Here is a 17,339-nt window from a genome sequence, read left to right as displayed (position 1 = left end):
TGCTGCTGCCACCCCTAGGCTACTACATGGTCCCTCTTCCAACCCTGCGCATTCTCTGTGCTCTCAGGGTCTCAGTGTCACATCCAGCATGCAAGGAGCCCACTGAAAGCTCTCCTGCATGGTTTGCTGGCTCCAGAGACTCATTATTAAAAATGCTTTTAGTCCTTAACAAAGTAGAATTATTTCTATTTGCTGATAAACATCAGCACTGGTTGGAAAATAGCCTTCCATGAAGACCTCTTCACAAGAGGAGGTTCTGTGCAGGCTTCACCAGAACTATCACTTGCTGGGAAAACTTGACGCAATCCCAAGCATTTCCAAAGCAGCACTGGCAAGGGATGGCATCAGGGAGAGTATCCAGGTTAGCAGAGGACACAGGGATCATTTGTATGACAAAAGGTTACAGAAGTTACCACGCTCCAGAAAATTCTTTGACTCTCAAAAATTTTGAGATGAGTAAATTGCTGAATAAAGTAATCCTAAATTTGACTGGAGATATTCAGAAACAGAAAAGTGCTTACATCTTTTCTAAACATCAGGACTCCTGCAGGTCACCAATTCAGCTCAAGACTTGAGAAGCTCTGTTAGCTCTGCTGGAATTGGAGAACTGCTCTGGCTGCTCAGGAAAAGGAGTTCTAACTGCGACTGCTGCTCAGAGGCAGCCTCGTTTAAGCGTAGCGTCATTCGTGATGTAACATGGACTAAAATAAATTTCCTGACTCAAAAGAATTCAGAAGCATCTTCACAACTCACATAAAATAGCATACTCAGGCTGATACCAGAGCTGACCCTGCTTTGCACATGAGCTTGGACCTAACAGCCTCATATGGTGCATATTGCGTTTCATATTAAGATCAATTATAAAGGGAAGGCAGAAAAGTTGAAGTTAATGATTCATTAGTTAAAGATTATAATAGTAAACCGGGTGCTTTCAGAATTTCTAAACCAAAGGACAAATACTGTGATTTTCCCTTAGTGCAATTTTCATTTCTCTGGAAGGCTAAACATGTGATTATGAAGATTTTTTTCCTGCATATATGCACATGCACAAACACATAAATTAAAACATGTTTGGAGTCATACCTGTGTAACAACAGGATTTCAGATAATCTACTACCTAATAGCATGCATTTTTATTTTTCTTTTTGTGGAACAGAAGATATGCTTTGCCTTTCAGCTTAACTATAAATTATTACGCTAATCTAGACCAAAGAGTAATGCTAAAAAGTACCTCAACCAATCGAAGTGTGTGAGCAGTGAAGAGAAACAGCCAAAATACCCAGGAGCGTCAGCAGTCCCACTCACAAAAGGGAGAAGGGATGAGTGCCTCTCCTGGGGACTGCTGGTAGCCGTCCACAGCACCAAGATTCGGGCCCTACCGCGGTAGGTTCAGCGCATAGGGTGCAAAGAAATCCCCATTCCAGAGCGAGCAGCAGCACGAGGACAAACTCGCAGGATGAGCGAGTCCCGGCTGCCTCCCCGAGCACCACAGCATCCGCAGGGGAGCGGAGACCGATCCTTGCCGGAGCCGGGCCCCGGTCGCCGGCTGCTCGCGGTTAGAACCCAAGAAGTGCTGCATTAACTATTAATAGGCTTTAAATATATCAGAAACCCGGGTCGATTACAGTATGCTGAAAAAGTAAAATAGTATCTCTCTGCTAGGAGATTAATGCTGCGGGGTAACCTGATCTCAGGTAACTACATAAAATTATCCTCTTCATTACAGGGAGGAAGGGAATAGGAAAGAGAGAAGAGCAGTTGGTTGAGGTGCATATTTGGAAATGACTTTGCAGGGTCCTTTCCCCACCCAGCAAATACCAGCTTTTAAAAAATCTGTTCTATAAAATAAGTTGAACAGCTACTGCAAATGCAAATTCCTTCTCATTAGACCACATTTTAACAATTCATTTAAATATTTTGAAGAGATGGGTAGGAATCAAGCACCGTATTCACGTATCAAACTCTGAGCTGATGTTTTTACTAAATCACCTACCATAACCTCTGGACTTTACTCTTAAGTGTTAACAGCCACTCACAGCTCATCTTTGGACATGTGAAATTACTATGAGTTTTTCCTTCTACGTGCATCACTTTAAAATTATCTAGATGGAATGTCAGCTGTCATTTATTGTTCAGCCTCTTGGGCTCCCTTAAGGTTATTTGCAATTTTTCAGTCTTTTTTTGTCCTCGCTACCTAGGAGGACTTCAGGTCATCAGTAAACGTGCTCATTTAAGTGCGTATGCAGATTACTTATGAATGTGTTGAACAGCACAGGTCTCACCACAGATTCTTGCAGATTATCCCTTTTGCAAGAGCTGATGTTTACCCATCTGCACGCTCTTACCTCTGGAGCAATTTTTCTTAAACAAACCTGCCATGAGACTTTTGGGGAAAGGAAAAAAAAAAAAAGGAAATGCCAAATTGTCAATCAGGACACCCATATCCACATGCTGTTGACCCCTGCAAAGACCTCTGATATGCTTGCAACATAGGGTCTTCCTTTAAAAAGGAACTATATTGACCATTTCCAGAAAGTTTACAGGTAATCTGGTATACCCTCATACTAGTCTTTACTGAGGTTTTTACTAATTTCCTAACACAATCATATGTCTCAATAGCTTACGTACTTCCTTGGAATGTGTTATTAAAACCTGCATCATTTTAGGCACCCTTTGGGTCCTCAGGTACAAAAGCAGTTTGAGATGAGTTGATACACATCATCATAATCAGTAATCTGCTAAAGTCTGTGACTTTGTTTTATTTTTCTTTTTTTATAGTCTTCACCGACACACAATCTCATCATTTCAAAGGATGTCTTATCATTTCTAACATCTTTCCTTACTCTTCTGTTCAGCTCTATCCAGCTTCCTTTTACCTTTTCTTTAGTCCTTCTGCATGTGTGGTAAATGCTGAATCCAAGCTGCCCCTTTAGCAAACTCCTCACTACCTAAAAGCTTCTCTTAGCTACTTCTAAATTCTTTTCAACAACCTTCTTCATTTTAAGTACTTAAGCACACACACAGAGCGAGATTTTTTAGCTCTTGTTGCTCCTTAATGAACAGTTTTTTAAGTTACAGCTATGGTTACAGAGTAGTTTTTCAAGCACAAGATTGAACGAACTGTCCACCAACCACTTTGTCGGTTCGAAATTCTTAAGTCTTCCCTCCCTATTTCTCAGATTTTTACCAATCCTGAAAATCAGCGGCATCACAGCTGAAGGTCTCTAGTTGCTCCCCTACTTAGACCACACTCCTATATTTCCTCTTTTGCTACTTTTATCATTTGGTCTCTCTTCTATTTGACAACACAGAATTGCCTCTGCCTTCATCCTGAACCATATGCTCTTTCACATATTGGCCTTCCCTCACTCATGACAGGTAGGTTGCCTTACCTCTGTATATGGTGGAGTTATGCTCTAGAACATTAACTTTTGGCATCATTTCAGCCAGGAACTACAATTCTAACTCTTCCTGGTCCCAAGATACCACGAGCACTTCAGAAAAAGCAACAGAAAATCTTGCTTCAGCTTCCTTCCTAATAGCCTAAATTGTACTACCAGTAAAACTCTCCTGAGCAGCAATATATCTAGGTATTCACAGATTTTTCCGTGGTGAATTTTAGGAGCTGATTCAGACTTCTAAGAGTCAGGTAAACCTGCTTTGGAAGGAGAAAAAGAATAAATTGGCTAAGGGCATGAGAAGAACTCCTTCCTTGAAACTGAAGCGCTGGTTAGAAGCCATTTGAACAGCCTCTTTACACACAGCTGACACTAGAAAACCCAATTTGCAAGCCTCAAAGACAATGAATCACACTGATCCTGTCAAGGGGTAAGCCATTACAACATAAAGATTAAGATCAATTTAAGCCTATTATTTAAATGAGGGGATGCTGTATTGCAGAAAAAAATGTTTTTGTGGTATGGCAAATACAGAATATTTTTATTAGTTTTGCTTGGCTGCAATCTCCAGTTTAAAAGCTTACATAAGCCCGGATTTTTGTATGACTTGGAACTTGGATGAAGTAACATGATAAATTACTGGTTAGACACCTGGGCTAGTGTCTGAGCATTGCTATACATTGCTATTTTCACTTAATAACCTAATATCTAAATTTTCTTTCTCTTCCTATAGCTATTGAAGGAGGTTAAAGCAAGTGTCACATATGTTATTGCCATCACTTCTACCAAGATATACAGCCAAAAGTTCCATCTTCTCATAACAGTTACCAATAACAGCACCTCTGTTTAACAGCAAGTGACCTCTGTTAGATAGGATCTCTATTCAATTCAGAGTAGTAAAATTTGAAACTGTTACTGGGAATTTATGCCATCCCTTCCACTAGCTCATATCATGGCATAACTCTTAAATCAAATCTAGAGTTGTGTAATTAGAAAAGCATTTGTAAACAGAGTATAGATAAATGGGAATAAGAGCTTTAAATGAGTATCACTTAAACACTGGTGATTAAGAAGCTTCTGTAAAAACACAGAGAGTGACCCTGAGGCACACTATGCCATTTCACTCTGATAAAGCAAATTTTCAAACAGTATATGGAACAAGCTGATACTATAATCCAATGTTTCCCTCTGGTAATTAAAGGGAGCAAACAGTGGCATACATAAGTTATCAGTGCAATGGCAGAATGTAAATTGAGATTTTTTCCTATGCTGTTTGACAGCAGTCCTACTTTAAGTCTTTTTTTTTCTTTCTTTCTTTCTTTTCCTTCTTCATTATAAGCAAATAACCAGGCAAATAGCAGCAAACACCCTTCTAGACCACAAGGCCAGCATGAATTCATTCTGTATTTGAACCCCAGCTCTCAGTAACACTGGGCTCATTGCCATTACAGAGCTCACACTGAAGCTTATTGTGAACTCTGCCATTTATACACCCTCCTACCAGACCTCTACATGTTGTGATGACTAATGCAGTTATATGGGTGAATGCATGTACTCAACAGAACACATTTAAAATGTCCAGTGTATAATCAAATAAACAGTGTGGAAAAAAATAATAAAATCAGAAAATCTAACATTACGATGTGATAGCTTTATGCTTTTCAGCAAAGCCAACTAGCGAGAACCCCTTTTTACATTAGTGCTACTTTTGTCACAGCAGAGGACATTTCTCTCATTGGGCTAATACTATATGTAATTTACTGTTGAGGTGAGCACTGTACTGTTATATATGTCCTTGCTCATTCTGCATTACAAGCAACCCTGGAGTCAGCACCGCTTTATTTCATTGTGAGCAGTCTGATAAGCTCCCTACTCACCTGCCTGCTTGACTAGTGCCTGTACCCTCACCAGGGCATACTCTGTTTTGCTATTTATATATATATATATGTACACAACACACACATACATATACACACTCTCTCTAAACACCTCCCTCCCACATTTCTATCTCAATGTTCCTCACAGTGGTTTGGGGTCAGAAAAGTCAAGCAGAGGTAAATGGCTAGTAACTAGAGGCAAACAGCTAGTATGTCTGCAGCTGAGGATGATCGTATATCAGTATCCCTCTCTCTCTCTCTCTCTCTATTTTTTTTTTAGTTCTACATTGATGTCTTTCCCCAGACATAGAAAGATGCCAGCATGCACTTTGGGCATCTGTTGAAACAGAAGAAGGAGCACAGGGACTAATATCTCCCGTCCCTCCCACATGGTTCCCAAAATACAGAAGCAACATCACACTCCGAGAGAAAACCTCTGCAGCAGATAGACCAGCTGAATGCAACTTCTTACTGTGTTTGCTTCTCCCTCTCTTGATCAGTTCAGCCCTAAGTGCCACCTTCCCTCAAGCAAACAGTAGCTGCCACCATGCACTACTAGCCAGTAAATTCAGCCCAAAAGCATCTAAGAGCAAAACAAAGATCTTGCGGTAGTTCATTTGTTAGCATGTCAGACAACACAGACATCCATGAAGAGATGTTAGAATAACACTGAATACTAAAAAAATACACAAAAAAAGACCATTGGGAGTTTACATTTCTACAAGCCTACTAAAAGGCACCTACAACTGGGAATAACCTTTATGTCTCAAAAGAAATGAAATACTAATAAATTGGCCTTCATCCATTTAGAAGTACAGATAAAGCTTAATTTTATTTTTAAAAGCTGAAAATTGACACTGTTTCTGTGAAGAGGCTTGCAGGGCTGCAAGACCAGCATGTGGGACGTTGCTTTTCTGTGTCCTGCTGGGCAGACCCCCTGCCCTCCCCTCCCCGCGTTTCTACGTGAGGTCCTCCAGCACTGCCTGCTGTGTTCTTGCGTGTTCCCCCTTCAAAAAATGCACCTTATGGGTTCATAGGCTTTTAGGGCAGAAGGAACCACTATATCTCATTTCCTGAATAATGCAGAGCACAGTTTTACCTACTGGAGCATTTCAGCCTTTCTTATTATGAAGTTCAATAATTTGTGGTCAACCAGGGCTTAAATTTTAGGGGAAAGGCAAAAAAGGAAAACCCAAATCTTGACTTAGAAGTTTCCAGCTAAGAGAAATGCACGACCTCACAGGGAAGCTCTGCTAGCGGTCGATTATTCCCACAGTTAAAAACCCTTCCTTTCCTATGTCTGTTATAAACCGCTCGACCTAGTTGTGCCTCTCTGTATTAGATTAAAGTGCACCCTCATGTCAGACACCTTTTGAGGACGCAGATATTTATACTGTGCAATCAGATCAGCTCTTAACCTTCTGTTTGATAAACTAAAAAAAAAAAGTTCCTTAAGCCTCTCATTATTAAGACCTTGATTCATTTTGGAGTTTTTCTCTGAATCCTCTTCAGATTTTCTATATGCCATTAAAATATAGGCACTAGACGTGAAAAGTGTGCTCCAGTGTAATTTCTCTTTACCTACTTAATTAAAACTCGTTTCTTCCAACCAGAACTGCATTAACCTTTTTGCCCCAGCACTACCCTGGGAGGCAGAGCCCTGCGTATTTACTAGCATGACCACTTAAGCCAGCCTGTGTGCTGACACTCTGGATTTGACCATCACACATCCCTCCACATCCGAGGATGTGCCCTGACCCACAGGGAACTGACTGAAATATCACCACACTGCAAATCTTCAGTTGGATCTGTAGGTTTTTCATCTAGTTGAATTATTGTTATGATATAGTTGAATATTTCAATGCTGGCGCTGTTCTCTCTCGTCTTCCTCTCCTTCACCCACGTATATATTTATTACATATTAAAAATAAGCTCTAGTTTAGAAAAACAATTTATGCAACCTTAGGAAAAAGAGTTGTAAAAATGAATTATTACAGGTGTTTTAAAAATAGCAATAAATGAAGATAACTAGAATTTTATATCTGATCTCTGAAAGGCTTAGTACAAGGAAAGGAAGAACGGGTAAGATACCATAGCAAAAAAATTCAGAATGGGGTCTCCTTTTCTCACACGACTTATTCACAGGTGAGGGCTTGGATACGTGAAAGGACTGAGTTTGTAATGTGAACAACGGGAGCTATCAACCAGCTAAGCATTGATAATGCTTCTGTTTACACTAGAATTAATCCTTACAGTAGAAGAGTGTCATGTTTTTGCTCCAGAAAAGATCAAAGGATTTAAGAGTAGAAGTAAAGAAACTAAAAGATGCTGAAAAGGTTTCCAGACAAAAGCAGAGACAAAAGAGATTTCTTGCACTCCCAAATGGAGAATGAGGAAAAACATATATATCTGAGGTTTAATGCTTTGTTTTGTACCGAACTGAATTCAGGTTTAAGTTAAATCAGAAGATTCTTTTTCTTTTAATCCATACAGATCATTCTTCCACTGCAGTACAAGATTTTGCACTCAGTACAAAACTCACTGTAAGGTGAGTTTTTAGGACCATGAAAGATTAAACCTGAGAAACAGTACAAAGACAAGTATCAAAGCTGATGGTTTTAGCTAATCCTTTAGGAATTCAGCTTGGTGGTTCTACTGGCTTACAACTTCAACTGTAGATGAGTTGCTTCACCTGACTAAGCCTTCTATTATTAATCTTTAAAATGGGAGTAAAAGTATTTACAACCCACAAAAAGGCCCGAAGGCCTAAATAACATGCTTACAGCTCTTCACAATCCTCTGATAGAAGATGCTATATAACTGCTATTTATTATTAAAATAAATTTATTAGCTAAACAAAAAACATCACCAAAAGCAGTTTGCCTCCAGATGCAGCAAATGTAAAAACATTCCACAGTTTGAGACTTACAGGAACGCAGATTAATAACATACCCTAAGAGTTATGTTCTTCTTGTTATGCTATTACCGCCTGACAGTAATGTGAATCTTCAAAACAGTATGAAAAATTACCTTTCAACAGAATTCTGCCAAAAACCTCAAGCCGAGGAGCTTGTAACTTTGATAATGTGCGGTTAAGCAAGACTTTTAATTTTTGATTTCATCTTGGAGATAACCCTTTTCCTCCTGAGGTTCTGCTCTAAGTCTTCCTGGCAGTTTTCTTGCTCCCAGTCTGCTCGGGACACCAGTAACACATAAAAGTGGATGACGACCCATTAGCCACATTAGAATTACCTTTGTAATTCTGAAGGGCGCAAAGAGAGGCTAGGGTCAAACTCGTGGCCTCGATTAAATCTGTGAACAAGAGAGAATAAAGACACAGGAAGCCTAATCTTTCAGGATGAATTAATGCTACTACCTTTCACTTATTGAAATAAAAATCTAGAAAGATGATAAATTATATAAACACATATTTGAATGCAAGTGCATAAAATGCCTGAATACCAATACATAAAGTAGCTGAATATTAATGTGAGGCATTTCAGGACTGAGATTTTCCGAAGTGTTTTAGCTGAAAACTGTTATCCACTCTTTGCAAGGAGTTAGGATAATAGTTCTTTCTTCATTTACAAGTCAATAACGAGGGCTTTTTCTTGCTGTTGCTTTTTACCCCCAATAACCAGGACGCATTAAGTCAACAGCTTTTAAAACGCTTGTGATTAAAAAGCCCTGTATTTAGAAATAAATCTTTCAAGGAGCACTCCATCTCCAATCAAACCTGTCCTGAAACTTAATATAATAAAATACACATATTTTTTAAATCTAAGTAAATAAGACTCAAAGCTTGCAAAGGCAGACAACTTTTTTTCTCCAATATGTGAACAAGAAATGCAATCCTCTACCCAGTGCTAACATAGTGAAGCAGCTGAAGATTGTAATGTCTCCACCGTGAGCCCACATGGCTGGAATACAGGTGAAGACCAGCTTGAATGACAGATCTTCAAATCAGTCCTGCTCAGGTGATAGAAATGGGCTGCTCCATGGCTTCAAATCTGCATATCAGCAGCTTTCAGCTGTGCTACAGAAAGGCAGGTTTCACACTATGACTTTAAATCACTATACTGCATTCTAAAATTGTCAGAAAGTTGAGAGCTTCTAAAAGTCCACATTCAGAAAGCAAGAGTACAAAAAGAATTCTTAGCTAAATTGTTGTTATTTATCAATAATGAATTAATGCATTAATTCTTGCTTCTCGTGCAAGAACGTGATGCAGCTCTAAGTGAGCGCTGGGAAAAACAACCAGGCAAAGCCAGCATGCTACAGAAGCAGATACTCTATGTTTATTAGATACACATTAAGAATTTAGAGTCTTCTAAAGGTTTTCTGTATTTTTTAATTAGGACAAAAGACTTCATAAAAGTAGAAGCTACTGAAATCTTCCTAAGTACAACAGGTGCAACGTGTCCTGTCTCAGGCTGTAAATCTGCCACCGCTGGCTGTGAGCAGGGCTGCTCCCTCACAGACCTTTTGTAAACCATCCTTCAACATCCTAACACATGAAATTCTCAAGCTAACAAACCTTGCTCTTTAAACAGCTTCCTTGCGTCATGAACACGTTAGAGTACAAAGCACCTTCACAAAGATAAAAGCTCCTTTTCCCTGTGTTGACCAGAAAAAGAAACATTCACTGCAGAGATGTCAGAGACACTAAATCCAAGCTTCCTGTAAATACAGAGATGAACCATACAGCTAAGGAGAAAGTTTTCAAGAGGACTTGGGATTTATAGGATTTGTACACAGAAAATTTTATTTCGTAAAGAATGATCAAGTTACTGGTGTGCACAATAACTCAAGATGCAGTTTAGGAACAACAATTTTGCAAATCTGCACCTTGAACACAGAGCTCCTGCAAAGTGACTAGGAAGAGGCTATTGCATCTGTTGATTTCTCTTTTGCTAAGTCAATACACTCTCTATTTAGAGCCAGGGTTTTTGATCTGGTTCCTAATGTAGTAATTACTCCATCTGATTTCTAACTGAGAAAATCCAAAACAACCAGAATTTTTAGGCGATGATTAATATATGAGGAGCATTTTCTTTGCAAGAGTTTGTATTTTTATACAATGGTTTTGTTTTCAAATGAGAGCAATATGTATTATAAACACAAACCAAAAAATACTTAATTAATTACTTAATAAAGAAATATGATTTCAAGAGAATCTTAACAGGAACTAGGAAATCTACACTTTAAAATTGAAATAGCACAAGCTGTAGTGCCTGTCAGACAAAGATTGATTGACAACTCCCAGCCTTTAGCAGTATTTTTTTTTTCCCCCATATCTACGTTCATCTTACCAGGTGTTTGCTTCAAGCTGAAGCTTTTTTGAAAGTTTCACCAGAAATGGCACAAGTATTTTGTGGGGAAAATACCTTGTTAGGAATAAGCATGTTTCAGGGCATTCAAAGGCTTAGTAGAAATCTTCCATAAATTGCTATCACAGGTGAAAAGAGGAGCTCCCTGCTGGCTTGCATCCAAGCCAGAGAAACAAGGAGCAATTCTCTAAGTTCAAAAAGAAAAAGGACGCAAGGAAAAGGAATTACAGGAAAAAGGAAAAAAATGATGTATAAGTGGGTTGGGAACCAGATAATGCTGGAGAAGAGAGTTAGGGAAGGAAGGCAAACAGGAACTAAGGAGAAGAGTAGAAGTCTGGGTTTCCTGAACCTGGACTTGACTCTGTAGTTCCCAACCCTCTGGCTTTCTCTCACATCAGTATCTGGGAAGACATATATTTTTTCTCTTTTACTTCCTAATCAGTATAAAAGATAACATCCTGGGTGAGCCTGCATATGATTTGGAAAACATGAACTCTGGAGGCTCCAGAATGGTGAAGTCGGAATATTTTGAAGTGTTCAACAAAGAAAGGCCAAGTTGAAGGGTGCCTGCCCTGTCCATAAATAAAGGCCATATAAATATCTGTAAGAAAAAAATGCCATTCCCTGCAAAATATATACATGCATGCATATATATATATATATATATAGAGAGAGAGAGAGAGAGAGAGAGAGAGAGAGAGAGAGAGAGAGCACCCAGCTACACAACACTATTTAATTCTTTAATATAACTTTGATTTAATTAATTGCTTAAATTTCTTTTCTGTGCAGTTAGCCTTATCTCCGTTAGTAAGGGAGAGCTCTTCCAAAACATCACCTGCTCTTTAAAGTATTTCTGAGAGATGAAATAAGCAGTTGAGCTCTTTGCAGAAGAGGAGAAGGGGAAACTCGGCGCACGTGCTCTGTAGGGCAAAGATAAAGGCAGCAGGGGACAACTGGTTGGCAACGTCCAGTTGGCTGCATCTGTAACTGCCTTCTCTGTGCTCCAGTGTGTTTTGGCACTGCAGCCAACTACTAAGTAGCTGGAATTCAGGTCGTGCTAAGGAAACAAGAGCAGAAGCAGCTTGCCAGAAGGATTGGAGGCACTTGGCGCGCTGGAGGAGGCAGTCAGGGCGCAGGGAGCGCACCATGGTCTAATCTTCAGGCCACTGTTTCTGGTTCGTTTCCTCCAAATTTGAGCGAGATGGAATGTAAACTAGATAGCAGATAAAAATGAGAGACATAACTGAAAATGCAGAAGAGGAGAGAACAACCAAAACCTTCCAAGTAGTTTTCTTGGAGCTAGGCCAGGGATAGTCCAGGCAAGCCTGATGCTGGAGAGAAGTCAGAGACTTTTGCATTACCAGTCAGCTCCTCTTCCCCTTCCCGGAGCCCCTCCAGCTGGCTCACCGTCCGTGGCAGGTGTAAAACACTTCTGGTCCGCTTTGCAAGGGGGATCCCAGCTCAAGTAAAGAACCAGCCTTCTAATTGATGAGAAAGGGACACTGAAGCAGTAATTAGGCCACGTTAATCCCTGTGTCCTCTAAACTGCAAAGGCATGAACCAGCATTTAGAAACCAATCATGATCTAGTTAGATGGGGAACATCTAACTAGTGAAAGCTATAAGAGATATTACAATCTGATTACCCCCGGGGCCATCACAAACTCTGCAGAAACATAGGCATAGGTGATTATTTTCTGTGATGATAGAGCTTCAGCAACTGCTGATACTGCTTTTATGCAGCCTGCCAGGCCCTGGTCGTATTAATCTGATTTAATTTGAATCATCAAGTGCTGCTCTGATTCCAAATGTCCTTTTAGGAAAGTAGAGAGTGTTTAGAGTTTGGGAGACTACTTCTAGGCTGCACGCATGCTTTACAGGGGGTGCAGCCTGCAACCATCAGGGTTGCTTTGCAAGGCAAAACATTGCTTTCAGCCACTCTAAGAGACTGTATTGCTACAACCTTGACAACATGGTTGTCATGCGGTGTCTTCTCCTCATTCACTCCACGAGATGGATGACATGGAAGAATGAACCACAGAGGTGGGAGGAAGGAATGTCATATGTAAGGTGAAGCTGTGGGGTGAATGAGGTAGCAAAGGTAAGATTCAAGATTACATGGTAATAAATGTGTAATGAGGACAGAAGAAAGATTGTATGGTAATATTAATTCTGTTTTTAATTAAATTTACCTAAGCTCAAAGTCTTACAGATCTTTCAAGGTAAGCAATGTGCAAGATGTTAGATGTTTAGAAATTATTAAAATCATTTTAACATGCTTAAAAAAAAAGCTCTATTTAAGCAATACCTTTTTGTACAGCACCTCCTACAAACTGGAAGTACCAACTTGAGAAGCTCTTTCCTAAAAGGCTAGATGTCATTTTGCTACATACAGGAATATTTTAAATTATGCCTCCTGAGATTTGCTTCAAACTGTGCGTTTCAGGCAGAGGGGAAATCAGTAACTGAGACAGAGCTTTTGGAAGCTTGAGGAGGCTGGGATGCATATGCTGTCCCCCTTGGATCAGTTGCTACAATACTTCCATGAAGAAAATAAGGTTCAGGTTGTGACAGAATCATGTCTGTCCTGTTCCGACAGAACTATTTGCTAGAGCTGTAAAAAGATCAGCCAAGAACAGAGCACCTTTTCTCTGCTGGGAATCCTTTTTTCTGCACTTCGGCAACCCATTTCTGGCTGAACCGTTGCAACAAAAAGGTTCTCCCATTGAGGATTAAAGGTATGTCTCCAAGGAGTTAGTGGCAAATCATTTTCCAAGTTATTTTGCCGACATAATAAGCAAGTCCTAAGGTGCCCATTTCCTCCATAAAGGGAATCTCAAAGGTAGAAATTAAACTGAATCAATAAATATTGTACATATATCCAGAGCATTTTTTAAAACTATTAATGTACTTAAAAGAAATAGAAAGGAAGACTTTTTAACTAAATCATACCATTTTCTCCAGAAAATAAGATATACCAGAAGTATTTCTTGCGGAATGGAGGGGGGCAGGGTGGAAACAGGTTCTGCCTAGAGCTTCATCTTAAAGTAATGCATGCAGAGTGATGAGAGCATTTTCACAAATGAGACAAGAACTAGAAATAAGACAAGATGAAGCATGTTGTATTTCATCTGCAGCGCCACACATTTTCAGAGTTTTACTCAAATTTTAACTATACTTCTGTAAACAGGAGAACTTCTTTAGGGAACTGTAGGGAGCATTCTTTTAAAGATTTTTCTAGTCAATATATTTTACCTGTTCTCTGGCTGGATAGCTGCTGTATCAAGCTCTCACACAGAAACTTTTCTTTTTTCAGGTCACCAGCCATTAAGCTAGAAACTGCCTCCTGACAAGGTTCAGAAGAAGTGTTTCTAGACATGACTGCTATTGAAAAATAAAGAGCTAAATCCAAGGAATTCACTAGATTTTTTCCCTCACTTTCAGTGAGTGTTTGAAAGCCTGATCCAAGCCTGGCACATGCACCAGCGTCCTACTAAAGGCAGAGATTCAGTGACTGACGCTGCAGGACTTCCCCGTATAACACTGCTCTACAGGCAGCCTTGGGAGTTACACATGTAGATTTCTGGATGACTCCATAACATGAGGGTCAAGTTTTTTGTTTGTTTGATTTGTTGTTGTTGCTTTTGAAAAAGGGCAAAAACATTATGCTACTGCACAGTATGAAGAAGACAGGGACTTCAGAAGATGCATATATTATGGATTAATTGGATTTTAGTTTTGTTTAGTCAAATTTTGGTAAAGGACCCCTTCCCTTAAAAAAAAAAATGCTTTCTTCGCCACTTTCATTTATAGGGGAAAAATATGTATGTTTATATATATATATATACATATATACACACACACAGAAATCTACATTTGCAAAGGTTGTGCTGAGTTACAATAAAGGGAATGAATGACAGCTGGTATTCACTGTGTCTCTCCAAAGACAACCATAAATGAGTCAGTTTTCCAACAAGCTTTAGATAAAGTCCATCATAAAAGACCATGAGGGAAAAGCAACACCTGCAAGATAAATTACATCTGAACTAGAAATAGAATAGCAGTGAACTAGGGGTCCTCAGCAAAGCGGTGTTAAAATGCAGCATGTTTACAGTACACAGTGGTACGATTTTATGCAGTTATCAAAAAATCCAGTGGCAGAAGTATACAGTGAGCTGACAATGTTCTCTGCTGACCCCAAACCTCTGTTTTTAAATAAAACCCATATAGATTTGGAGGGAAGTGACAGGTGTGAAGGATAAACACTAAGAATTAAGCAAACAGAATTTAAGCCAGATAACTGTAAGCCAGTGTACACAGGCAAACCTGTCTAACCATCCAAATGAGCTTGCCTCTAGAATAAGTGCAACTCACGTAGACAGTAATGCCAGTAAGCAAATAACAGCGGTGGACTCTAAACCAACCATATCCCTGAAGAGGTTCTCAAAGTCTTTATGTACAGCTTTAAAAAAAAAAAATCTCAGCTATAATCACAATATTATTTAAAAGCAAATCGCTATCAAATCAAATTCTTCCGTTTATTAGGAAGAGGATGGAAAATGAACATGAATTACACTATGCCTAGAAGATAAAAATGACATAGTATCTTAAAATTGCATGGAGCTTTGCTTCCACTTTAAACATATCTAAACTCAGAACTTTGAGCACATGCACATACATATAACCCTTAATCTGTAAGATGCACATCCTCACATATCCCATATAAATACATCTGAGTCTTCCATCCCCCTCAGTGAGGGCGACAACAACAATGCTGCACCATTCATGCAACAGCCACGCAAGACTCCACCATATTTACTAATTGTGTAGAAACTATTTACACTGTGACCAGAGCTTGATCCCTTCCTGTCACTTTTAGCTTGTTACTTACAGTCTCATTCCTTGCTGAATTATCTCCACATGTGGAAACTTGGTTGGCAAATGGCAATTCGTAGGTCCAATAAATTTAAGATAATTAAAGAACTACAGCAAAGAAATGTTTTTAGTAACATTCAGATCCTGTTAATGAACCTATTAAGAAGTGCAAACTACAAAGGAGCATTTTTTGTTATTGTTGCTCTGAAAACTGTAGAGACAGCAACATTTGGCATCGTTGTTTTCACAATAATATTTTACTGCCAAAACATTAAGAAAAACGTGAAAATGCCTTACCATAAAGTGTCCGATTAACATTTTTTACTTGGGTGAGCTGCACAATTTTAGATTTTATTATTGTTGTTCAGAATAAGCAAGGTCCTCCAGTTATGTCACTGGTTGTAACAGCCTTCGCTTTATTTAAGTCAGAAGTCCTACACCTGCCACATTTTTCCATTATCTTTTGCTTTTCTGAGTTTTACAAGACATGAAGAGGCACACGTCCATACAAATGCTCAACAGGATTCTATTGCTCATTAAATCCCTATTGCATTTTTTAATAATCGTTATTTTTCAACTCCAATGTGCAAACACCACCCCAGCAGGCCGAGTTAAAAAAGGATTGGGCCCATTTACAGCAAGGAGATTGGGTAAAAGTCTGTCACTGCTCCACACAGAACAGGAACAACCATAGCACAGGCAAAAGAGTTTCTCGGAAATTGCATCAGAGATGCACAGTCTAAAAGGCAGCTTTAAAGACCGGATATTTGAACTGGCTTGGAAAGAACAAACTGAAACCAAATGTGGAAGCACCTCTACTTACTGTGTTAAAATTTGGGAAGAATCCGACAGCAGAACTGCTGTCCATCGGGAAGGACATGAAGGGTTTGATATCCAGCGAAGGCTGCATCATCAAGGTAGGTGCGCGCACAAGGGTGGGAAGAGTCGTGGTGCCTGCCAAGAGCAAAGAAAACCAGGAATTCAGGGAATTCTCCTTTCACATTACAGTCTGCACAGCTATCTCCTGCTGACACAACCTAACAGAAAAACACTACACAAAGGCAATAAAGTGGCCCTGGAGGAGTTAATATCATTAAAGGAAACTACTTCCTAAAGATGAGGCAGAGCACTCTCCCATGGCTCTGGCTACTGAGAGGCTGAAGAGGAGACACATGGTATATAAATCACACGGGCAGGTAGAATAAATCCTTTCTAAAACTGATTTTTTTTCCTGTGCCAAAAAGCCTGGGATGGGTGCCTGCGGAAGGCAGATGCTTTTGCAATTCATGGTTGCCTATTAGATCAGCAGGCACAGACAATATACGCAAGCTGAAGTTGAGAGGTTTGCTTCACACAGCTAATAGCATGTTTCGTTTTTCTTTCCTGGCAGTGAAGTATCAGGTGCTGCACAAATATCTTTTCACTGAACATCTAAACAAATGCAATGATACTAATAAATAGCAAACTATTATACTGTATTAAGTAATCAAACGGCACGCAAATGAACTCAGATTTCTTTACATGCTATGGAAAACAACATTTTCTTAATGGAAGCCTAAATCTAAACAGGAGCTTTTCAGATTTGTACATTCAGAAATCATTTCTAAATGCACCTGAGCACCACCCCCAACAGGACCCTGAAGGAATGAGAAGGTACAGATGTCCAAATATTCATTTATAATGAGCTGCCTGCCCTATTTGCACAACAGTGTGTCTGGTATGCCAGCTATGCCTGCAGGAGTATTTTTTTTTTTTCCTGAAATCAAATACAAATCAAATGAACAATTTTTCCTCCACTGAAATTAAAAATAATAATAAAAAAAATCTTACTTTCTCCTTTCTATAGTGATTAAGTGCTTC

At 39.4% G+C, this 17,339-nt stretch overlaps 1 protein-coding gene across 2 annotated transcripts in view; it reads right to left on the bottom strand.

Annotated features, from left to right (window-relative positions):
• ZNF385B (zinc finger protein 385B) overlaps window positions 1-17,339 on the bottom strand; it is a 112,707-nt gene that overhangs the window by 32,027 nt on the left and 63,341 nt on the right. For both annotated transcript variants that reach the window (XM_088527003.1, XM_088527004.1), the window contains exon 2: window positions 16,303-16,433. In XM_088527003.1, coding sequence (XP_088383129.1) covers window positions 16,303-16,433 — 131 coding nt within the window. The remainder of the gene's footprint in view (window positions 1-16,302; window positions 16,434-17,339) is intronic.

This window comes from Tinamus guttatus, unplaced genomic scaffold (genome assembly GCF_059628265.1).
Source record: "Tinamus guttatus ecotype Peru unplaced genomic scaffold, ASM5962826v1 Tinamus_guttatus_pri_ptg000260l, whole genome shotgun sequence".
In the NCBI taxonomy this organism is placed as follows: domain Eukaryota; kingdom Metazoa; phylum Chordata; class Aves; order Tinamiformes; family Tinamidae; genus Tinamus; species Tinamus guttatus.
Note: the sequence above shows the minus strand (reverse complement) of the source record. Positions and strands in the feature narration are given on the sequence as shown.